Raw genomic sequence first — 25,444 nt, 5'->3', positions numbered from 1 at the left:
ATGAATAAGTGAAGCCTATGATTTTCTTGTCACATTTTCTTTCTCGTGCTTTAAGAATCATTTTAGAAATAACAGATCATTTACTGGTTTATAGCAGAGAAACGCATTGCAAAGGTTAAAATATACAACTTCCCAGCTATAATTCCACAATGATACAGTTCTAAATGCTGACATTTATTTTGAAGGTTATACAATGCTAGTTATGGGATGAATGTTAAATAGCCACCACAGTCAATCTGCGCTTGCATTTAGTAAAGAATGAGAAAATATATGTAAAAGAGGGGTGGCACACTGGCTGAGTGGGTAGCATTTCTGCCTTGCAGCACTGGGGCCCTGGGTTCAAATCCCACCCAGGTCAACATCTGCAGAGAGTTTGTTCTCTCCGTGTTTGCGTGGGTTACCTCCGGTTTCCTCCCACACTAATCAACATACTGGTAGGTTGATTAGATTGTGAGCCCCAGGGGACAGGGACCAACTTGACAGCGCTGCATAATCTGTGTGTGCTATATAAATAAAGAATTATTATTATAAGAAGAAAATTTTTTTTGAATCTTCCAACTCTAACTTGAACAATATCTACAGCTTATCTCCTGGAAACCTGTTTTACAATCATTTTTATTGGTTATTTTGAAGAGAATTGAAGGAACCTCATTTGGTTAAGGCTACATTCAAATGACCGTTGGGGGGTGTATGTACGGCCCCCATAGGCCGGCAATGGGCGCATGGCGTACAGTTCCGTACCTGGGAGAAGATAGGACATGTCCTATCTTTTCCCATATTAAGGCACCGTGCGCCATATATTTCTAAGGAGAGGTTTGGGGCGTGCAACGCTCACCCCCTTCTCTTCTCCCGTGCGCCGATGTGTCCGCGGGCACATGTTCATCTGAATGTAGCCTAACAGTTATCAACAACTCTGCCTTTGTATGTTGTGTAATTTAGGGAAGACTGGTGGATGAGTCTCCTAAAGTCTGCTCTAATCCTTAATACAAGAAAAGTGAGGAAATAAAATGTATCTTTTCATTTCTAATAATAATTTTCACAGTGGTCCAGTCACACCTTTATACCACATACAAATAAGAAAATGTCTCCATTAATAATATATTGTACTATTTAAAGACAGCTACCACATTTATTACACTTTGAATCATTGAAAGGTTAGTATACATGGGAACACTAATGCAAAGATCTTACCAGTATTCCATAGAGGCAGAACTGTGTTCTAATGGAGGGAAAATGAGAGATTACCAGGGGATTTTCCCTAAACACATGTCTTGGCTCTTACTGTATCCCCTCCAAAAGATGCTCCAGTCTGTCAGGCCTGGTCCCCAGCCTTCCCTTTGTAGTCAGTAGCAAAAATCAATTGTTTATTTTTCCTATGCATTTTAACTTCAGTCGCATCAGAATCACTAGGCTATATTGGCATAACTATAGCAAGAATTTTATAACTGCTTCAGTAACTGCTCCATTTTCTTATGTCAGAAGGTAAAGGTTCTCCTTACGGAGAGTTTGCCAATTAAGGCCACCTTATAGGCGTGTGGAGACTCAAAGCAATAGATGCTCCACTAGGGAATTATGGGAAGTATGCAAATAAGTTTTCCAATGTGTTAAATGGAATATAATGCCTAATTTTGCTACCTTGAAAGGCAGCCCCCTTAACACCAAGTACAACCTTGTAGTATAGTATATGTAGTATAATAACATGATGTGGGATTAATCCAAACCAGTATATCTATTCCAGAAGGAACAGTCTCGCAACTGTAGACAGCGATGTTTCCACATGGTTGGGTCTCCTCAGTACAGTGTAGGGAACTGGTTTGGCTGTGTGAGAGGCTATTGACTAGGTCAGAAGTTAAGAGTTCTCCTTATGGTGAGTTTGCCAACTCTGTACTGTGGTGACCCAACCAGGTAGAAACCGTACTGTCTACAGTTGGGAATCTGTTCCTTCTGGAATAGATATACTGTTTTGGTTTAATCCCACATCATGTTATTAGACTTCTTGTAGGTCATACTTGGTGTTAAGGGGGCTGCCTTTCAAGGTAGTAAAATGAGGCATTGTTTCCATTTAACACCTTAAAAAACATATTTGCATACTTCCTAGTTTCTTGTGAGAATCCAAACCCAATTTATGCTAATTAATTGAAGCAGTTACTCTTTGATGCCAAAAATAAGTGTCGGATCGATGAGAAGAATATGAATTCATGTTTTCAACCTGCCCCACTATAGCCATTTTCTTCTTACAACTGTAAATACACAAAGGGGTAAAAAAAACTTATTGTCAGACCAAAAGTGTTGGGCATTCAGAGCCTTGACCATAATGTTGGAACATACATAGACAAATTATATAGATTCTCTGTCATTGCTCTCCATTTGTATGTATGTGTTAAACTATAATTCTGATATGGAAGTTTAAAAACATTACAGCAGACTTGGCTAGTGTGAGTGTCAAAGCTCTATGTTCCTTGATATCACTTGACTTCAAGGGGTTCCAAGTAGTACAATTATTCCTTTAAGTCAGTGGATGTTACAGGTGTGCCCACATTGAACTCACAATGAATCTCCTGAATCTCACATTATAATGACCAAATGTTATTTTTTATATACATTTCTTGCATAAATTTCTGTCTCACTTCAGCCCCTGCTAGAGGGAACATAGGAGGTTATTGTACACTGTTTATACATTAAAAAAGAACAATATACATGGTATTTACATATGAAGTCATATATATTTTTTTATATTAGATGGGATTCCAATAGCTGAGTCCTTGTATCTGAAGAAATGGAACTACAACAAGTCCCTCAACCTGCTCCATAGTAGCTTAGATCCCCCTTATTGTCTTCAAGGGGAAGGTTGGGAAACCTGTGATCCCAATCTTGCTGATCCACTCAGTCTTGGCAGTCAGACATAATCTGTGGATTGGGAATACATGTTTTAATTGATGCAACCTATAGATATATATATATATATATATATATATATATATGTATATATATGTATATATATACAGTAAATATAATTTTCCCACTAGAACCAAGTGTACTGTAATTCATAGCTTAAAGAAGGCACTGTTTATACTTTTTGTACTTTTATTAAACATTGAAGACCATATATGTCAATATAATGCATATCATGAATTTAATTATATGTTTGTAGAAGAAAAAAGAGATGTATCATGATTGATTAATACTTACTTATTACTTTTTATTCCTTTTAGATCAACAGCAATACTCATGGTCACCTTCCCAGCACTTCAATGAAGAAAAATATTCTCCCGCCCTTAGGAATATGAAAGGCTTATCTGGTAGCAGGAATCAATCACAGTTATGTTCTGGTCATACTTGTGGCTTAGCATCTCCTGAGGATTGTGAACATGTGCATGATCACGGACACCATGGGCAAGAAACTAGGCAATCATATCTTCTTAGTCCTACCGAGAGCTGTCAAATGGACCACCACCGTTGCTCCCCACGAAGCTCCATTCATTCTGAATGCATGATGATGCCTGTGATGATGAGCGATCACATGTCTAGTAGCACTTTTCCAAGAATGCACTATAATTCCCATTTTGAAACCCGTGATGACTGTGCTGTCTCACATACTAGTAGTAGTAAAATTAATAGAATTCCTGCAAACTTGCTTGATCAATTTGAAAAACAACTTCCTCTGCACCGAGATGGATTTCACACATTACAATATCAGAAGACATCCACTGCAACAGAACAAAGAACAGAAAGCCCAGGAAGAATACGTCACCTTGTTCATTCTGTACAGAAACTTTTCACAAAATCCCATTCTTTAGAAGGATCATCAAAAGGCAATGTAAATGGTACAAAAGGAGACAGTCGTGGAGATGACCACCATCATGGCCATTATTCAAAGCATAGTAAAAGGAGTAAAAGTAAGGAAAGAAAACCAGACACCAAGCATAAGTCTGGTATGACAGGGTGGTGGAGTTCAGATGATAATTTGGACAGTGATAGCACTTACAGAAACCCTAGTGTAATGAATAGACATCATGTAGACCATATATCTCATTGTTATCCTGAATCTCTGCAGGGACACTTTGGAGATCTTTCCCTTAAGACTTCTAAAAGTAACAACGACATGAAATGTTCTGCATGTGAAGGTCTTTCAATGACCCCAGAAGGAAAATTTATGAAGAGGAGTTCCTGGTCGACTCTAACAGTCAGCCAAGCAAAAGAAGCCTATAGAAAATCATCCCTTAATTTGGATAAGCCTCTAGTCCATCAGGAAATAAAATCTGTCTTGAGACCATGCCATTACCTTCAGGTAAGGTATATAATGATGCATGTCACTGTGTCACTCTATAAGTCAATGCTTGGCAATTCCAGATTGTTTTTATATTAGTACCTCCAGCATTTGGAAGAGTCCATGTTTACAGGTTGGCACGTGCAGTGTTTGTATGCAGTTATAAGTTTATTAATTAACAGTGCTGAGATTTACTTTGGAGTTCTGTGTCATGATATTTGATTATAAATTAGTTTAAAAGGTGTTTCAAATATGGATAAAAGTGCTTTATTTTGTGGAAGTCAAACCTGCACATTATTAGCAAAATGTAAATCTAAGATAGAAATAAAATGGAGATGAGGTAAGGTGAGATTAAATGAAACATGTGGTCTTTTCTGACCTCATTATTCTGTGTGTCTACATATACATTTAACCAACCCCTTGTCACGGAAGCAATTGTCTGTTTTTGCTTGCCTTGTTTCAAAAAACATATTTTTTTAATGTTTCTGTTAACTTTTTCAATGATGTTTGATGTTCTGAATAACAATTTAGACTTTCTGGTAGTACCATTTAAATGGTATTAAATTGCAAGCTGGGAGAAAATTCCAAATGTGTTGAAATTGACAGAAAAATACATCTTTTGCATGTCCTGTTTTTACATCTTTCATTGAATCTTCCAAACAAAAAATCCCCTGTATGCTTTGGTTTACTACAATCACTAAATGTACTAAATGTATATAGGTTTTATTATGTTTTTATATATTGAACAAAATCTAACTTTCAAATAATTTTCATGCTTTGGTGTATGGGTAAGGCAAATTTTTCTTTCTGCGTAATGAGCAAAAATTGCTAACATTTTGGAGAGTGTAGAATCTTTTAAATATGTTTTATTCAAACTTTGGGGTGTCAAAATAGTGAAAAATTGGCAATTTGGACATACTGTTGTGTAGTTCACCACATGTGATATTCATTTTATATTTGGATAGATTGGGCATTTTGGGACACAAGGGTATATACCTAACATTTTTATAGTTATATTTGTTTCAATTCCAGGGAAAGGGGCATGCTTATTTACAATTTTTTGGGGGCCCTTAGAATACTTAAGCTCTAAAGAACTGTTTGTGGAGGCAAAATACTGAAATACTATTAAGACTAAGTTATTAGAGGGGTATTCCGGGAATATGAACATCTGATACAAAAAAACTATGATGCTATAAATAAATATAACAAAACTTAAAGTCATTAGTCACAAAATGGAGCTTAAATAGTTTGATTTTATGATTCACAAAATTTTATGGACTCTCTAAAGTATGTGCAGTTATCACCAAGATGGCTGCCACTGGAAACTACAAGTTCCATGATTATTTAGTTCTCAGTAACTCCTCTTCCATCCAGTGATGATGAAACAGACTTTCCTGCTCTGTTACCTTAATAACGATGTATGTATTTGCCATTACTGCACATTACCTCACTGAGATGATGTCTCACCACAACACTGGCCATACTGGCTGCACTGCAACCAAGCGTCCATCTTCTGTCCTGTGTCTGCTCTGCACGGAGCCAGTAGCATTTTAATTCTTTATTACTGTGTATGCCCACAGCATTTTCTGCTAAGGGGAGCAAAACAACTAATTACATATTAGCTTATATTTTGAGAACCCATTTGTATATGAATTATGCATATTCCTGGAATAACCTTTTAAAGCCTATTTGATTCATGATTATGGCAAGTCTAGGACAGGCTGAACTTTATAGTAGTAGGTCCTAGCAAAATCATCCCCCTATGTTTGCAACACAGGGACTAAATCATAAATCAGTTCCAATCCCTATTCACATCACAGTAACAGCTCTTTTTGAGTGATGGACAGTGGCTTGTGAACCCCCTGAGTCACCTAAAAGGTTTGACATTATCCAATGACCCCTTCAGTTTTTACTCTTCACCCCTCAGCCCTTAGAGGGATATGGTATTCTCTGAGACAAGTTGTCCGTGTTCAGGTGACAGATGGACGAAGTTGGTCAGAGTATTCAGCTTCAAAGCACTAGAGACAGACAGACAGAAGTCCGAGGCAGAAAAGGGATAAAGCAGATAGCAAACAGACAAAACTCGCAAAACAAAAAGTACAACTGGGCAGGTAGCAGGCAGACAAAATCCCATGTACATGCCAGAGGTCAAGTTCAAGTCAAGCAAAAGTTGTCAACAGAACAAAGTTCAGAATAAAAAAGATTTATAACACAAATCTGTAAATGTAATGCACAGTCTGTCCCACTCTATCCATAGGCATGGATTAAACAGGCTTTAATCTAGATAGCAAAGTCACAGCAACCTTTGGAGGAAAAGCGAGAACCATAACACTCAGGAACCTCCAGTTGTGAAGGTTAGAACAAGAAGAGTGCACTGATTGGCAGGGGACACATTAGGACTACGCGCACTTGCCCTTGACATCTCTGGACTTGATCCACTAACAGGGATATACATAGAAGGAAGGCAGGTAGACTTTAACAGCGTATTGTGAATGCTAAACTGAAGGTAATAAATGTTTTGAGGACCAAAAATGATATTTGTTGGTTTCATCAGGAGGGTTCACTAAAGGACTACTAGCTAAAACCATGTATATTTTTTGTTTTTCTATTTCACCAACAATAATCTTCATCTTTTCCCTCAGTATTTTACTGTCTGAAAAGTCTTCCCTTTATCTCTGTTTGTATTAGAGGACAGAAACCTTTATTGAGTTTAGTTTTGCTTCAAATCAAATTTGTGGCGTCTGGAGCATTTCCTGCTTTACTCTGTTCATCTTTAATCATCATCTACAATCTCTGTTTACTAGAATTAGCATGATAGGATTTCCTATATGAACTGCGTCTGTGATGGGCTAAATCCATTTGTGAGCTAACAACTGCATGTTTGCCTTGAGGACATGGAATACCATATTCATATTAATTTTTAATGCTCTTTTATGAATTGTCTTTAGTGGTGTGAATAGGTCCATATTATCCATAACTAAGGAAGTGGCTGTAGCAGTCTGTTCAGTTGTACTGGTTCTTGAAGGGTGGGTGCTCATAACACTTTGCAAACATCATATATATTTAGTCGTACTAGAGCAAGGAAAGAAAATATACCTAGAGGTGTAGGAAGGGCTGATTTAGTGCTGGTCCCAATAAGCTTTCTAGAATTACCGTATTTCAGTAAATTCCACTTCCTCCTCCTTCACAGACCTAACCACTGACTCCCCTATGTCTCTGGCAGCATATCTTGCCCATGTTGGTTAACCACAAGAGAGATTTCCATGCTTATGCACAATGGATGGGTACTGGTTATTCCAGACTGGACTGGTTTCTGACACCACATAGTTACTCTGGAAAAATGGCTTTGATTCTCTAGAGTCACATTGAAACCCTTTCTCAGTTTACGTTTGCTATATCTGCATAAGGACCCCTCTATCCTTTTGGCATGCTCCACACCTGTCCATCTACACCTCTTTGCTGGCTTATGGTGTGTCTCTCTAATTTGGGAACATTTGCCTTTTACATTTTATGGACAGAAATGGCATCTGGTGAGAGAAAACGCATTGTTCAACTTTACATTTCAAGAAAACAATGCAGGACATTTACTAGATGTATTTTGGTAAATGACTTAATATCCTGCCCCCCCCCCCCCGCCCATACACACACACACACATCAAGAAAAATGAGAAAAAGTGGTCAACCCCTTCACCCCCTTAAGTACACATCTCATTTGTCTGCCTTATGTTGATAATTTTTATGTTATTTTATTAGGATGTTAGGATACTTACAAATCAAACAATATTAGATTTTAGATTAAATTATTATAGGTCTATTCGTATTTATAGAGGTTTTAAAAGTTCTATTTATTTGAAACTCCCCACAAAGTACCACATTTTTAAACTGCTTCCCTCAAATTATTCAACTATTAAAAAATTAAACTATTCAAAATGGAGGTTCAATATGGATTTTTAAAATGTTGACAATAAAATGATTACTTAGCCCTAAAATGTACATTTTCATGCATAATAAAATGAGAAAACACATCTCAGACTTGGTTGTGTAGTGTATCTTAAGTATGGCATTAGCCCACATGTGGATGTTATGGTCCTATAACACAGTACAGAAATAAAAGAGCGCATTGCATTACGCTTTTGAAGGGCCAATTTTGCTGAAAGAAATTTTAGGTGCTGTGTGGCATTTGCTGAGCCTAGAAACCCCTAAAAGAGAAAAGCCTAAAAAGTGACCCCATGTTAGAAAAGAAAAAAACCTTGAGAAATATAGTTACTATTTTTGGGGTGGCCATACCCCATTGATTAATTACTTTTTTGCCGGTGATCCTAAATAATATATTCTGATATTGATGTTTAACTTTTATTTTTTGTTTTATATACCATATAGCATTTTTATGTTTGAATAATTTTGCATAATAAAAACGCATTTTGAGAGAAAAATCACTTGATTTTTCATTGCCATCTTCTAAGAGGCGTAAAATTTAGATTTTTTTATGACTGAGCTGTGTTAGGGATTATCTGTCATCCTGCTGCTGAAGGCAACCCGGGGGTCGATTGGACCCCAGGGCAGCCATGGAGACGATCAGCACCTCCCGAACCCGTCAATCGTGGGGGGAAGGAGGGGTAGGTGTGGAAAGTAAAAAGGAAAAGTTGCCCTAGGTGTGGAAGCCCTATAGATACGGCACTGTGGCACCTAAAGGGTTAAACACTCAAGATTGTAGCATCTCAGCTGACACTGGGGCTCATGTCTTTTTTTCTTGTATTTGCATCCTTTTTTGGGGCATTTGTATATTTGCAGCAAAATTTGCAACTTTTCCAATTGTCTAGAAAAGTTAGATGTGCAAGAATTGTTCAGTGTTGCACCTAAAATATCTTTAAATGTTATTAACAAAAATACAGCATTCCACAGATATAATTCCAACCAGTCTCTATCAGCCCTGTTGGATCTCATCATCTCTCATCTCTGATCTGTCTCATCTCTCTTTTTCTATGTGTTACATACTAGAAGAATGTTCTTCAGAAGCTAAATAAAAGTGTATATACTGTAAACCTCTAAGCACATTGTCAGCATCTCATAGTACAGAGCAATCATGAAGTGTCTGCTTATAGAGTCCCCACCCACACTCAGGAATTCTACACTGACCATCACTGAGTTATAGGAGCTTAAACAGCAATAAAACTGAGTAAAATTGTAAAATGATGGGTTAAAAATGATTTTTTTTAATGTGGACATATATAAAAGTCACAATTTTGGTCCAAATGATGGTAAAAGGGTGTCATTTTGAAGCAAATAAACTACAGTCTCGAGCAGGCATAGGCAAAAGTTTAGAAGGGTGCTGCAGAAGAATCTGAGACTTTTGTATGACTTTTTTTTGAAAAGGTACAACAAAACAATAGATGTCTGATCACCCTCTAAGCCAGTGATGACAAACCAGAGTGCAGAGGCAGAGTGCCCAAACTGTAACCCAAAACCTGCATATTTTTTGCAAAGTGCCAACACAACAATTTATTAACTTGTAGCAATCTTGCTCTGTGCTATACCACAGCTATCAATGAGCCTGAGGGCACCAATATCTTTGTCAGAAGGAGAGGAAATTTGGATTGCCATTGTGGATTCCCTTGTCAGCCTGCTGAACAGGAAGATTCAGGGGGTCACACAGAAGGAGCTCTAATGATAACCTGCCCCTGTCCACAACTCCTTTCTCTACCTGCAGTCTCAGGTAGACCAGGATGCTTCACATTAAAATAATGCTAAATATGGCAAGTTCTGGGACTGCAGGAGGATCCCTGTTTGGCTAACTCTGCTGGGGGCAACATCCCAAGACCCCACTGAGAGGGTCTGAGTGCCACATTTGGTACCCATAGGTTCACCATCACTGCTCTTAGATAAATGAAAGGAGTCCTAAGCCCAGAAAAATAAAAAAGACACACACAAATGTCTTGACTATAGATTAAAGACCTTCCACTCTATATAGTATCACAGTATATAAGGCCGAAAAAAGATGCAAGTCCATCAAGTCAAACGTCTAAGAATTAAATAAATGTTTTTTTCCAAATGACCAGTGATATTTTTTCCCTTCAGTCATCCAGGCCACTCTTAAACATGAACATAGAGTCCGCCATAACAACCTCCTGCGGCAGAGAGTTCCATAGTCTCACTGCTCTTACAGAACCTTTGTCTATGTTGATGGTAGAATCGCCTCTTGTCTAGGCGCAGAGGATGCCCCCTTGTCCTGGTCAGAGGCCGAGGTATAAAAAGATCTTTGGAGAGATCCTTGTACTGACCGTTCAGGTATTTGTACATTGTAATAAGGTCTCCCCTCAGTCATCTTTTTTCTAAACTAAATAATCCCGAATTTTGTAATCTGTTATTGTATTCTAGTCCCCCCATTCCCCTAATAATCTTGGTTGCTCTCCTCAGCACCGGTTCCAGTTCTACTATGTCCTTTTTATACACTGGCTCCAAAAACTGTACACAATATTCCATGTGTGGTCTGACCAGTGATTTGCATAAGGGCAAAACTATGTCTTTATCATGAGAATCTATTCCTCTCTTGATACATCCCATAATTTTATTTGCTTTAGCAGCAGCCGTCTGGCTCTGGTCACTAAAATTAAGTTTACCATCCACCGATACCCCCATGTCCTTTTCAGCTCTAGTTTTGCCAAGTAATTGACTGTTTAGAACATAATTATACTTTTTCTTTCCATGGCCTATAACTTTACATTTATCTGCATTAAACCTCATCAACCATTTCTCTGCCCACTCCTCAAGCTTCCACAAATCCCTCTGTAATGCTAAACTTAAACCTCGGTATTAATTATTTTACACAGCTTAGCATCATCTGAAAAAATTTAAACTTCACTGTGTAAACCCACTACAAGGTCATTAATAAAAAATATTAAAAAGTGGCCCAATACAGACGCCCGTGGCACTCCACTGGTAACGTCAACCCAATCTGAGAATGTGACATTAATGACGACCCTCTGTTTTATATCACTAAGCCAATTACTTACCCAAATACACAGATTTTCCCCTAGTCCCAGCAGTCTCATTTTATGTACCAACCTTTTATGCGGCACTGTGTCAAATGCCTTTGGAAAGTCCAGATATACAACATCCACAGCATCCCCCAGATCCACTCTGGAATTACTTCCTCATAGAAGTCAATCAGATTAGTCTGACAGGACCAATTTCTTATAAACCCATGCTGATGCTGGGTTATGAGGTTATGTACAGTGAGATACTACAGGATAGCATCTCTAACAAACCCCTCAAATATTTTTCCCACCACAGAAGTTAGACTCACCAGGATTTTGGATCCTTTTTTGTATATTGGTACCACTTTTGCTATGTGCCAGTCCTGTAGAATATAACCAGTCCGCAGGGAATCCTTAAATATTAAAAATAACGGTTTGTCTATCACGGTACATAGTTCATGTAGAACCCGGGGGTGTATGCCATCTCGCCCCGGTGATTTATCTATCTTAGTAGTTGTGAGGCAGCACTGTATGTCTTCATGGGTTAAACTGTTGACATTCCAAAGAGAATTTACATCATTCCTCATCGTGTCGTCCACCAGAGGATTTTCCTGGGTAAAGACAGTTGAGAAGGCGACATTCAGAAAATTGGCCCTTTCCTCACCTCTTTCCACCATGACTCCAATGCTACTCCTCACAGGTCCCACATTCTCCGTTTTTAATTTCTCATCATTTATATACTAGAAAAATAATTCGGGATTTTTTTTGCTCTTCCTTATTTCTCTCAATCTCTATTTTTGCGGCCTTTATCTGCTTTTTACAGGATTTATTGTTCTGTCTATAATCCTGTAATGCCTCGTCGCTAGCTTCATGTTTTAGTACCTTAAACGCCTTATCTTTCTTGCTTATTGCTCTCCTTACAAGACTAGTTAGCCACATTGGCTTTTTCTTGTTCCTCTTATGCTTTTTCCCATATGGTATGTTCATCTCACAGGGTTTTTTTTAGAATATTTGTGAAAAGTCCCATTTTTTGGGGGGGGGGGGACCTTTTGTCTTTGAGAATATTGTCCCAGTTTATGCCTATAAGATCTTATCTTAGTTGCTGAAAATTTGCCCTCCTGAAGTTTAGAATGTTTGTTGCCCCTCCACTAATGCTCTTAGTAAAGTGGAATACAAAATCAATGATATTATGATCACTATTACCCAAGTTCCCTCCAACCTGTAATTTACATACCCTGTCAGGTCTATTGGTTAGGATAAGGTCCAGCAGTGCTCCCCCCCTTGTTGGCTCTAGGACTAGTTGCGACAGGTAATTGTTTTTTTGTTGTCGACATAAACCTGCTACCTTTGAAGGACCTGCAGGTTTCTGCCCCCAGTCAATATCTGAGTAATTACTTGATAAGTACTTCACCATGCTTTGAAGTCGCATCCATTTGACTTATCAGCATTTCCTCTGCTGCCTCCATTATATTTGGAGCCTTATAACAAACCCCTAGTAATATTTTATTATTCCTTTTCCCTCCCCTTATCTCCAACCATAGGGGTTCCACATTTTTATTTGCGTCACCGAAGTCATCTCGCAGGACAGGCTTGAGACAAGAATTCACATATAAACAAAGCCCTCCCCCTTTTTTATTTATACAATCATTTCTAAAAAGACTATAACCATCTATGGTAACAGCACAGTCATAGCTACTGTCCAGCCATGTCTCGCTGATACCCACTATGCGGTCCAACATTAAGAGTTCCAGTTCCTCAGTTTTGTTTGTGAGGCTTCTGGTATTTGTGTACATGCACTTTATATGGTTTTCCATATCCCTATTCCTTTTGTCCTTATTCCCCAATCTCATTCCAGCCCCCCTTCCTCCCCCATGGAATATGACTCTTCTCAGCTCTCTATCTACACTGTCTTTTTGTCCTGCCCAAGTGTAGTTGCCCTCCCCCCAAGTCTCTAGCTTAAACACTCCTCCAACCTTCTAACCATTTTTTTTCCCCAAAGCCCTTCTACCTACACCAACTTTTGAGCCACTTATTTACCTCCCTGATCTCCCGCTGCCTTTCAGATGTGGCAGGTGGTACAGGTAGTATTTAGGAGCAAACTATCTTTGAGGTCCTTTCCCAGCGCTTATGGCCTAAATCCCTGAAATTGTTTTTAAGGACCTTCCACCTACCTTTTACTTTGTCACTAGTGCAAATGTAGACCACAACTGCTGGTTGCTCACCAGCCCCTCTCAGTAATCTGTCAACCTGATCTGCACCATGCTGAACCCCAGCACCAGGCAAACAACACACTGGGGTATATTTACTAAAGGTCCAGCGGATCCCACTTTCGTCAACTTTTAGAGATTTTCATGATTTGCACCCCTGGGACAGGTATTTAGAGGACATTGTGTCGCACACGTGGCGTGATTTCATGCAACAGGGGCAGGCTGTCTGACAATCCGACAGATTTGGACTGAGAGCGGGATTATACTTTAAAATTGTTTCACAAGACATGCACATACATACATCGGTAAGAAGAAGGTAAACTCCGGAGAACCTGAGTGGAGAAGTGACAGGCGCAGGAAATAGGGCGCACTATCTTTGTGAATCACGGCAGAATGCATTATCATTGGACAACGCACAGCGGGGATCGTGACAGGTGCGGGTAAGTAAATGTGCCCTACTGTTTGGTATGCACAGTCTTTGTGACAGATTGCCCTGTGTGTTCCCCTAATAATCGAATCTCCCATTACCAGCACCTGCCTGACCAGCACCCATTACCCTTCTTACTGGAGCAGACAGTCCCCTGGTTTCTAGAGGCCATGTCTTGCTGCGGCATTGCTACCCCAGAGCTGATATCCCCCTCATCTGCCAGCCTGGCAAACTTATTGGAGTGCACCACATCCGGATTAGACTCCCTGTAACCCTCTACTCCGCCTTCTACATGTTACCCAACTAGCTGCCCCCTCACTCTGCACCTCCATACTTCCCTCCCCACACCCATCTTCCCCAGAGAGTTTTTGCTCAAGGAGCAGCAAACTTTGCTCCATATTGTCAACTACCCGCAGCCTTGAAACTTGTTCATTTAGATCCAGAATCTGGGCTTCCAGATGAGCAATTTTCACACACCCCACACAGCAGTATTCCCTCTGGAATGGCTTTTCAAGGAAAGCATACATGGCATAGGATAAACACTGTGAAGCAATGGCACTTATGGAGTCCATCGTGCCAATAGGGAATACAAGAGAAATACGGAAGAAAAGAAAATTTCAAAGTAAAGTAACACAAAAATACAGAAGTTACCTGCTAAAGTCCCTCAAACTTAAGTCCCTTAATCCTAAGTGCCACTTTGGACACTCCACACACTTAGGATCAATGTAAACTCGCTTTTCAGAATGCTCTTAAAGAGGTTGTTTACCACACTACACCGCTGTGTTCACTGCAACAAGATCTTGCTGCAAACCGATATTTTTGTGTGTATGTATATATATATATATATACTCTCTGCACACATGTGATGATGTCATATAGGTACATCACATGTCACTAACAGATACTGTACTTCACCTGATTATATTAGTTATAAACATTACACTGTGGCAAATGTATGACACTTAAATATGCATATTCATCAATGTCTTGAATCTGTATCCCCCAGTGTCCTAACAGCTTAGAGTGGCTTAACTCCTTAACACTCCTTGATGTACCTCTACATCATGAATACCTACCGCTAACACGCGCGATCGGTGCTAGCCCTTTGATTGTCACTAGCAAAACCCATCATTGTTGTGGGTCTCGCTCTCTGTAATGTGATAGGTAAGCAATGATCTGTTGCCATGACAGTCTCGGGTCATACAAAGACCCTAGGCTGTCTCGTTTCAGCCTATCTAATACAATGTGTGATCTGCATATACAAGGTTTTCATTTTTTTTAAATGTATAAATGTATTAAAACTTGTATAAATTTAGTATCCCCGTACCATACCGAACCAAATAATAAAGTGGATGTGTTATTTGGAGTGCACTGTGAATGTTGTCCCCAAGAAAAAGGTGCAAAAAGTTTTTTATTTTTAATTTTTATTACCTATGGAATTTTTTTCACACTTTCCAGTACAAGGCATGGAACCAAAAATACCATCACTGCGAAGTAAAATTTGTTACACAGTAATAAGCCCTCATACAGCCCTGTACAGGGAGTTCCTGGGTTACGTACAATATTGGTTCTACAGGTTTGTTTTTAAGTTGAATTTGTATTTAACTCGGACAGTATATTTTATCATTTTAACCTCGTCCAAAAATGTTTTGGTTTCTGTGACAATTGGATTTTAAAACTTTTGGATTGTCATAAGAACCAGTATTAATAATAAATCTTAATTGCAGACACATTTGATAGCTCTTACAGCCGATTATTGTAGCCGTTTGTAACTAGGGGTCATCTGTAAGTGGGGTGTTCTTAAGTAGGGGACAGCCTTTACATGGGAAACAGCCTTTACATGGGAAAATTAAAAAGTTATAGATTTTTGAAGGCGTGGAAAACCCGAAAAAAAACGCTTAACTGTCTCTGAAAACTTTGGACACGCTTCTTCTGACAGCTGATATTATACAGTTTTCTGTAACATCTAAAAAAATATGTTAAATTAAATAGTGTTTTGGACAGCAATGCAACAAGAATAGATGCCTTGTTCAAGCAATGCTATTGTTTCATGGTTTGCTTTTGCTGCTATTTTATAATGCTACCAAAAGATTAATTTCCAGAACATCAGAAGTGTGAATCTATGAACTGCGATTGCAAGAAATACCTTCCATGTATCTGTAATGTAATTATATGTTATATGTTTCCAGGTGCCTCAAGATGAATGGGGAGGGTATCCCTCCGGGAGTAAAGATGAAGAGATTCCATGTCGAAGAATGAGAAGTGGGAGTTATATAAAAGCCATGGAAGAGGACAGTGGAGACTCTGATACAAGTCCAAAAACATCCCCTAAAAGACCTGAACCTTTATTAAAATCACTAGTACAGCGATCACATGGAGACATCCCAAAGTAAGTCCCTTCATACTGAAAATACTGTGGCTCACATTTATTAAAGCACCTGCAACAGTTTTCTTTCTGACTTGTACATGTTTTAATAAAGAATCTTTGACATTTGTGTCAGAGCTGCACTATACCTGATACGACACAAAATTCTGCACTGAAAGCAATGTTTATTCCGCGGCACAGTCGGTCCGTGCGCCACATTTATCATGCAGTGTCCATCAGAATTATGTTACAGGTGCACTAAAAGAAAGTTGGGGCACTCTGATGGAGCAGTGCAGGGAGCGTCAGATTTTTGAAGAACATGCGCCAAAATTCATGAATCTGGCGCACCTTGCACAGGCAAACTGCACATAGTACACACTACACTGTTTTTGATAAATATGGGCCTATGTCTTTCATATAAAAAAAACTTTTGGTTTGATAGAAAGATTGAAACTGTCATTGTTACCAATGATCTGATATCCAGTAGTCAGCATATCTTTTGATAAGGTAACATTTAACAGATAATGTGAGCTTTCTATAACAACCTGGTGTTTGACAGCTCAATGCATTTTCCCAGCTAAGAGGCTTATCAATAGAATATTATCACTTCATGATCAATGAAGGCATTAACTCTCTGACCTTTAACAATCAAGAGAATAAAAGGGGATATAGCACTCGTAAAGGATGTGTCCACTGTTCCCTGCCACCTGGCTGTGTACTTGGATGGAGCCGCACTACAGTTTCATGCAGAATATAACTGTGATGGAATGTTTTCTGGAACATAGGATACAGCTAAAGCCTATTTGAGGGGAATCGTATACAAGGAAATATCTACCTTGAAGAAGGAGTATAGGAGATTAAATTTGATTAAAGGGATAACCAGAAGGGGATATGTTGCATAAATCAGAAATGAGGAAGGAAAATTGTCAATTCTATTTTATATGGATATGTATAAATTCAGGATGGGTGTTGCAGAAGAAGAACTGGATTAATATGTTTCCTTGCTCACTTTGCCTAGGTTGACTAAATTCCAGAAGTAATGGCTGAATAGACCTATGGAGAGAGCAGAAATAGAATGGTCTATAGACAGTATGGCTGCAAATAAATCACAGGGCCGGATGGGCTCCCTATAGAAATGTATAAAATATGTTCCAGGGCACTATTTAATAATTTGATGTCTGTCTTTTTGAATGTGTTTGGATGTGGCTATCTGCTGAACGCAATGTACAATGCTAACATTATACTAATCCCTAAATAAGACAAAGACACGTTAAAACCTTCTTCATTCCGCCCAATTTCTCTTATTAAGTGATGTCAAGGTCTTGGCGTATCGACTGAGCAAAGTTGTTAATGGCTTGGTACATGAGGATCAATGTGGTTTCTTGGCAGGAAAATCAACCAGAGACAGTGGCCCACATTTATCACAAACAGTGCAAACTGCACCATGCAACTTTGATGTGCATGTTCTTCATGAAGTGTTTGATAGTGTGGAGTGGCGCTTCTACTGGATGGTTCTGGAGGAGTATGCTTTAGGTTACAACTTTATTCAGTGAGTTAAAATATTGTATACTAGACCTAGTGTGAATGGAGAATTTTTGGAGGAGTTAGGGTTAAGTCATGGTACTAGGCAGGGTTGTCCTCTCTCCCCATTACAATTTGCTCTCCCATTTGAGCCATTGGCAGTGTGTATTAGGAGAAATCTGGAGATGGAGTGATTTGCTATGAGAGGACAAAATCTCTTTATATGCTGATTTACTGCTGTTTCTGGAAGAAACCTAGATAGGGTTACCAGGGGTGATGAAGGAGAAACAATTATTTGGTATATTTTCAGGACTTCATATTAACTATTGATGAAGCTTCAAGTGTGGAATGGGTTTCCATTATCTAGAGGTTTATTGAAAATGGTTATTTTACCACAATGGCTATATGTGTTAAGTAATGCATCTTGTTGGATAGATATGAGAATTTTTAAGAAAATGCAACAATTTATGAATGAGCAGATTTGGAAAAGTAAAGGAGTAAGGATTAAGGAAAGTGTCTTCTGTCTACCCGTGGACCAAGGGAAATTGGCAATTCCCAACTTGTCTTCTTAATTTTTAGCTGCACAAAGTGCATGATTGGTTAGATGGAAAAATGTATCACTGTTTGACAGTCAAATATTCCAATATTAAAATTGTTTTGTAAAATATGGACTAAAATTTGCTAAATCTGTGGGATTATAGGTGCATTTACAGTAACAGCATTGTTTAACAATAGTATTCATACTGAGATTAACAAAAGTGAAAGAAACCAGCATTGGTTCAAAAAATGAATAGTATGGGTACATAAAGTTTATCAAGATTGCAAGACTAAGGCCCCTTCTACACTTGCGTTTTTCACGCACGTGTTCTGCACGTGCTTTTGATGCGCAGAACTTGCACTGCACTCTGACCCATTGTAATCAATGGGCTTTTTCAGACTTATCACGCACACATGCACGTTTTTCACGCATCAATTGCCATAGAAAAGATAGACTTCAGTTCTGAGTCTTTTCCACGCTCATTACCAGGGTGTGAAAAACGCATTGAAACTGCATTGAAAACACTCGTGAAAAACTGAGACTCTGATCAAACTCTGGCTGAAAACTGACTGAACTCTGATGCAAAATGTCAGTTTTTCACTGACCAAACCCTGATCGCACCCTGATCAGACTCTGACGTGATCTGCAACACCAGTGTGAAAGACTATTAGGGAAATTTCTGTTGGAAAAGGGGTGAGATCTATAGTTTAAGATACTTGCAGATATGAAAACACTAACATTATACCTAAAGCTAAATGGGAAAAATATGATGTTCACAAAGTTTTGGTGTAGGTTTTTTTGGAGGAGTATTCCCACAAAGACAAGATTCTTAAATATACTCAGGATTACAAAAAAAAAAAACACATTATCTAATTCAATGTTACTAACAGAAAAACAGCATTTCACAGATATAATTCCAATCTGTCTCTATCAGACCTGGTTTATACAATTTCAGTTGCTCCAGGATCCGGCCTTAAATCTTCTGATTATGGTCAACCAGGGCGGATTCTCAAAAGTAACTTCTCCTTACTGCTTCTCCTCTCTGCTTGCTGCCGCTCCCCCCTCCATTACAAGACAAACTCACACACAGATACTCACAGACACTTCCTGCTGATAAGCAGCATGCAGAGACTTACTCTACAAGCTACAGATAAGATCTTTATCCATGGGAGGCAGGCGCTCTGTGTGTGTTATAGCTGAGATGTAGCAGACGTGACAGTCTGTCATTGTGTGTTGCATCGATCTCATGAATCTCTCATCTCTGATCCGTCTCATCTCTCTTTTTCTGTCAGATACAAGTAGAATGTTCAGAAGCTAAATAAAAGTGTATATAAACCTATACCCTGATAATTTAAGCACATTATCAGCACGCAGCATCTAACAGTACAGAGGAATCATGAAGTGTCTGCTTAGAGAGTCCCCACCAACACTTCGGGATTTTAGACTAACCATCACTGAGGGGTAGGAGCTAAAACAGCAATAAAACTTAGTAAAATTGTAAAGTGATGGGTTAAAGATGAGCTTTATTATGTAAACATCACTCAAAATTTTAGAACTTTCTTTCATGGGCAACCCCTTTAACTTAAAAATTGTTTAATTTTTTTTGTATGTCACGGGTTGTATTACTCTTCTATGACACTGTTTAGAATGGGGAGAAAAGCGTCAAATAATTGTATTTTATGTGGAATTGGAACATGAATAGTGTGAATGCAATCTTAAAAGGTTGTACTGGGGTGAAATATTTTGTAATTTGAAAATGATATATGACTTTGAAGTGAATTATATATTTATTTGTGAATTTTGGGTAATATGGAAGAGGTTTTTATGCAAGAAACTGGTTATCAGGTAATGAACTGGAAAAAAGTTGTTGATATTTATGGAAGATATCAAATTTGTGGCAAAAAAGAGAGGCATAATTATTTTAAGATTTGTCAAAATTGGGATAAGTAGACAGAATTATGCAACAAAAAGATGATTTAATTGTTTATTGTTTTTAAATGGTGGGTTATCACACTCCTGGCTGACCCTGGGGTGGAAGTGGGAAGAGGGGGGGGGGGTGATGATTTTCTTTTATTATTATTTGTTTGAATCTAATTGTTAAGGGTTAGCGTAGCTGACAGAAGCAAACAGGCAAGATAAGGATGTAATAGGGGCTGTGGAGATGAGTGACATTGATATGGGGAGGACGATTGGGGAGGTGATCTAGCATATGGAGGAGAGAGGAGGGAGGGAATGGCAATTTTGGGGTTTTTGTGTTTATTTTGGATAAGAAGGGAAGAAGTGAAATTTAGTTCTGCACATGATTGTTGACCCTAACAACAGGCTAATAGTAGATCTTAAGATCACAGCTGGCTGTGATAGCGGAGAGTGGCTGATGGTTGGCCTCCTCATAAAGAGGTGTGATGATGCTGTGGTGAACTCTAGGAGGAGGTGATGAATGATATTTGGTGGTGTGGGTGACTTCTCAACCTCCTGCTTGGGCATGATATACTGGCCTAATGATAACTGGGCACTTAAATTTAAAGAGGAGGGATGGGAGAGGAAGAGAAAGAAAGGAATGAAAAAAGACATATAAGCAACATTTGAGGGGTAATTTATTTTTATTACCCACTTGGTTATTTATTCACTTTCTTCCTTCTCTCTTGCTCCTCCCATGTTGTTCTCCAGCTGTACTAGTGCTTTAGGTTGTTGAGCACTGAGACTGTAGCATTCTGTCTATTTTATAGACGATATGGTTAGATAGAGATATGCCTGGCGTCCATGACAGCTATGCAGCTCTGAGTTTTATGTAATTTGTGGGTACAGTATGGAATATGAATATGAATGTTTTTATGAGTTATCTATCAATAAATAAAAGTATTTTGTAGAACACATTCTCCAGAACAGGGAAGGATATATTAACCACAAGGCTCCTGGGAAAAAGCAATGGGTCCGTCAGTGCAACTTAAACTTTCAGAAGTACATTTCAAAGGGCCTAGATAATGATTGGCAGTGATATCACAATACAGTGATAATAATTGCAGTGATGCCATAGTAAAGGGATAATAAATACAGAAATGTTATATGACAGGAGTAATACATCCTTTGATGTCACAGTAAAGGGATAATACACACAGTGATGTCACAGTTCCGGGATATTGCACACAGTGAGGTCACAGTACCGGGGTAATAGACATAGTAATATAACAGTACAGAGATAATGGACACAATGATGCAATGGGAAAGGTAAAGATGCAAACAGTAATGTCACAGTACAGGTATAATACACAGAGTGAGGGAGAAGTACTGGAGAATAGATCAGTGACGATTTAGACTCCACAGTCTTATTCTGCACCAGATAAATCCTCAGCATTTTCTGGCACCTGAGTAGTCGGAAAGCTGTCCAAAAATGGTTCTAAAATGTCAAATGTGGTGCATTTCAGAAGGAGATTTCTTCAGAATTCATGTATACAGTGATCCTCTGGTGTACACTCACACAGTGCATAAAGTGACGTCCATGTTACTGTGAGTAGATTCCCTATACTGTGACAATATTCACAGGGATGTCATAATATAGGGATATTAACCCCTTAACGCTCTGCGCCGTAGCTCTACGGCGCAGAGGTATAAGGGAAGTATGAAGAGGGCTCACGGGCTGAGTCCTCTTCATACAGAGGTGGGGGTTTTTGCATTTTGCACAAAACCCCCACCGCTAATAACCGCGGTCGGTGCTTGCACCGATCGCGGCTATTAACCCTCTAAACGCCGCCCGCAAAGTCGCGGGCGGCGTTTAAAAGACGGCGGCGCGCGGGCGCCGCCATCTTTTTTTCGATCCCAACGCCCCCGAACGTCATCGGGGGGCGGCGATCGGTTACCATGGTAGCCTCGGGTCTTCTCTTGACACGAGGCTACATGGTTTATGCAGGTTCGTTACAATGAGCCAGTGGCTCATTGTAATGTAAGACCTGCAAAAACGCCATATATTGCAATACTGTAGTATTGCAGTATATGGTAGGAGCGATCTGATCATCTAGGGTTATTGTACCCTAGATGGTCTAAAAAATAGTAAAAAAAAAAAGAAAAAAAAAAGTTTAAAAAATAAAAAAAATTAATAAAATATTAAAAGTTCAAATCACCCCCCTTTCCCTAGAACGGATATAAAACATAACAAACAGTAAAAATCACAGACATATTAGGTATCGCCGCGTCCCAAAATGCCCGATCTATCAAAATATAAAAACGGTTACGGCCGGCGGTGACCTCCGAGGCGGGAAATGGCGCCCAAATGTCCGAAATGCGACTTTTACACCTTTTTACATAACATAAAAAATGAAATAAAAAATGATCAAAATGTCGCACAGACCTCAAAATGGTAGCAATGAAAACGTCGCCTCATTTCGCAAAAAATGACCCCTCACACATTTCCGTGCGCCAAAGTATGAAAAAGTTATTAGCGTCAGAAGATGGCAAAAAAATTTTTTTCTTTTTTGTACACATTCGTTTAATTTTTGAAAATGTATTAAAACACAATAAAACCTATATAAATTTGGTATCACCGCGATCGCACCGAACCAAAGAATAAAGTAGGCATGTTATTTGGAGCGAAGAGTGAAAGTCGTAAAAACTGAGCCCACAAGAACGTGACGCACGTGCGGTTTTTTTTCAATTTTTCCACATTTGGAATTTTTTTTCAGCTTCGCAGTACACGGCATGTTAAAATAAATAACATTACGGGAAAGTAAAATTTGTTACGCACAAAATAAGCCCTCACACAGGTCTGTACACGTAAAAATGAAAAAGTTATGGATTTTTGAAGTTGGAGAGCGAGAAATGAGCCGGAAAACCCTCCGTCCTTAAGGGGTTAAAGACATCAGAATACAATAATATTAAACACAAAAATGTCTCAGTATAGTCATGATATACTTCATAATGATACAATATCTACATCAATACCAGAAGAATTGATAATATTATTAAGAAATAATGCAAAAAATTAATGCTTTAGCAAAGGATTCATTGATAGGCACAATTCTACAATAAAGTTTAGTCAAAATACTTAAAATTTTGCATGCCACCTTCATCAGTGACTTTTCCCAACCTCTGAACTGATATGCAACCCTTGGATGAAGGGCCCATAGTGGCTGCTATTCCTACAACTCTGGTAGTAATGCTCTTGACCATGACAGTAGTAATAATAACATTTACATTCTAATATGTAGGTAAAGTGCAATAAACTACAGTGAGATTGTACCACTGTCCCACTAGTAAGTGGCGTCCATCTGTTGTGCTGGTGTTATGCAGATAGAAGCACCTGGAGCAATGGCCGCTCTCTATGCTGATGCTGATCAGTCTCCCCTGTTTAGAGGGTTATAAGTCTTTTCCACACTAAACTCACGTACATGTTCTGATAATGGAAACTGTTAATTGAGAAGAGTTGCATTAAATTAAGAAACCTAGAATGGCATTAACAAGCTCCCAGCAGTATAGAGGTTACTAATGTTCAGAAAATAGGGGGCTATATGAAATCATCACCACCACAAAAGGAAGGCAAAGCATTAAGAACATGTGACTAGAATGGAATTGGAACCCAATGCTGTTTATCATCAGTAAACACATCAACCTTACAATGCATTACATGAATTAACTTAGCAGTCGATTTGAGGAAAACACACAGGACTACAAGGAAGTCTGATTCAATTAGAAAGCTAATAGACATATGTAGGCAGCCCCTGCATTGTTTTCATATACAGCACAGTAGATCTGACTCCCCTTTAGGCAGAATGCAGACAATTGTGTACAATCTGCGGAAAGGGGCCCATATGTTGGAATGATGCCATGGACTGTACACCATGTATAGAAGGGGAATCCTTGCATTATACCTAAATATGGTGGAAGGAATTCCCTTCTGGCCATCATATTGCAGGGCTGACAATGTATTAACTGCTACAGTGGCGGCACTGAAAATCAGATTTCAGTACAATGAAAGGATTTCCCTTGTGTAAAAGATGTGCAGTCTGTGGGATTGTGCCAACACATGGGCCTGTTTCTGTCTTTCATGTTCGTTTGGCTTCAGCACAAAGAATATACAGTCTAGAGTAGAGATGTGTGTATGCATCTACCACTGGCACCATCACTGACTCTAAGATAAAAGAAAAAGTAACCAAATGACACTTATCCAAGAGTACTGTTACATCTAGGCTGCTTGAGCTATGGGTAGCATACGTCCTCATACATTTCAATGGACAATACAATTTTCTCCATAATTTTGATGGACGTATATCTCACAGCACCAAATCGTAATGGGGAAAAAGATAGAGCTTTCTCTATCTTTCCCTATAAGTATGGCCATTCCAAACTTCTCCCTATGGAAAGGGGAGGGGTGAGCACGTGGTTCTATTCTCGCCCGAGCATGCATACATGCATGTGGATCTAGCCTAAAACACTTTCTATACACTCACCTAAAATATTACATTTTTAATGGATTAGATAACATCCTGAGACTAGCCTGAAGAACCCAAGAACAATAAAATAAAAAATAAGCAGCGAAATATGTTCCTAAAACACAGAGCAATAGATGTCAAAGAGGCTGTGTTTATAGGGAACTTGTGCGAGGTTGCTTTTGCTTTCTTTGTTACAAGGTGATGCAAATCTGTATAGGAAATTTTCAGAGTGGCTGCAATGTGAGTAAAAGGAGGTAAATAGACCTAATGTTCATGAAAATCTATAGTAGTGATTGGTGGTAAAGTGAGAATTATAATGGGGCTTAATTTCCCCATTACTCATAGAGTAATTTGATGTTAATGTTGAATAGGTGTCCCCTACAGTACATGAATTATAGAAATGTAAAATGTAATAACTGAAGAATAAATTATCTCCACAGTACATTTTCTTCCATTAAATGTCTCTATGTACAGTTCATATACACAGACTTGGACTGGCTCTTATGTAAACAGGTGACTCCACTGATGAACCACCCTATAATAATATGAGTACATGATCTAGCAAGCTCTCCAGTTTATTTCTATGTACTGGTGATACATTAGATGATTGAGATGACATATAAATATAATATTGTGCCAACCTGTATCCTTCCCCCATTGGCCTTTGAATCACATGGCAGCTTTTATCTGCTGCCTGAGGCCTACTAATTTATGGACAGGTATTCC

General features: G+C 38.8%; 1 protein-coding gene across 12 annotated transcripts in view; it reads left to right on the top strand.

The window, feature by feature from the left end:
- The window catches only part of DLGAP2 (DLG associated protein 2), a 628,408-nt gene that overhangs the window by 513,272 nt on the left and 89,692 nt on the right, over positions 1–25,444 (top strand). For all 12 annotated transcript variants that reach the window (XM_072142338.1, XM_072142335.1, XM_072142334.1 and 9 more), the window contains 2 exons: positions 3,213–4,288; positions 16,065–16,264. In XM_072142338.1, coding sequence (XP_071998439.1) covers positions 3,213–4,288; positions 16,065–16,264 — 1,276 coding nt within the window. The remainder of the gene's footprint in view (positions 1–3,212; positions 4,289–16,064; positions 16,265–25,444) is intronic.

This window comes from Engystomops pustulosus, chromosome 3 (assembly GCF_040894005.1).
Source record: "Engystomops pustulosus chromosome 3, aEngPut4.maternal, whole genome shotgun sequence".
In the NCBI taxonomy this organism is placed as follows: domain Eukaryota; kingdom Metazoa; phylum Chordata; class Amphibia; order Anura; family Leptodactylidae; genus Engystomops; species Engystomops pustulosus.
This window is presented reverse-complemented; position numbering and strand designations above follow the sequence as displayed.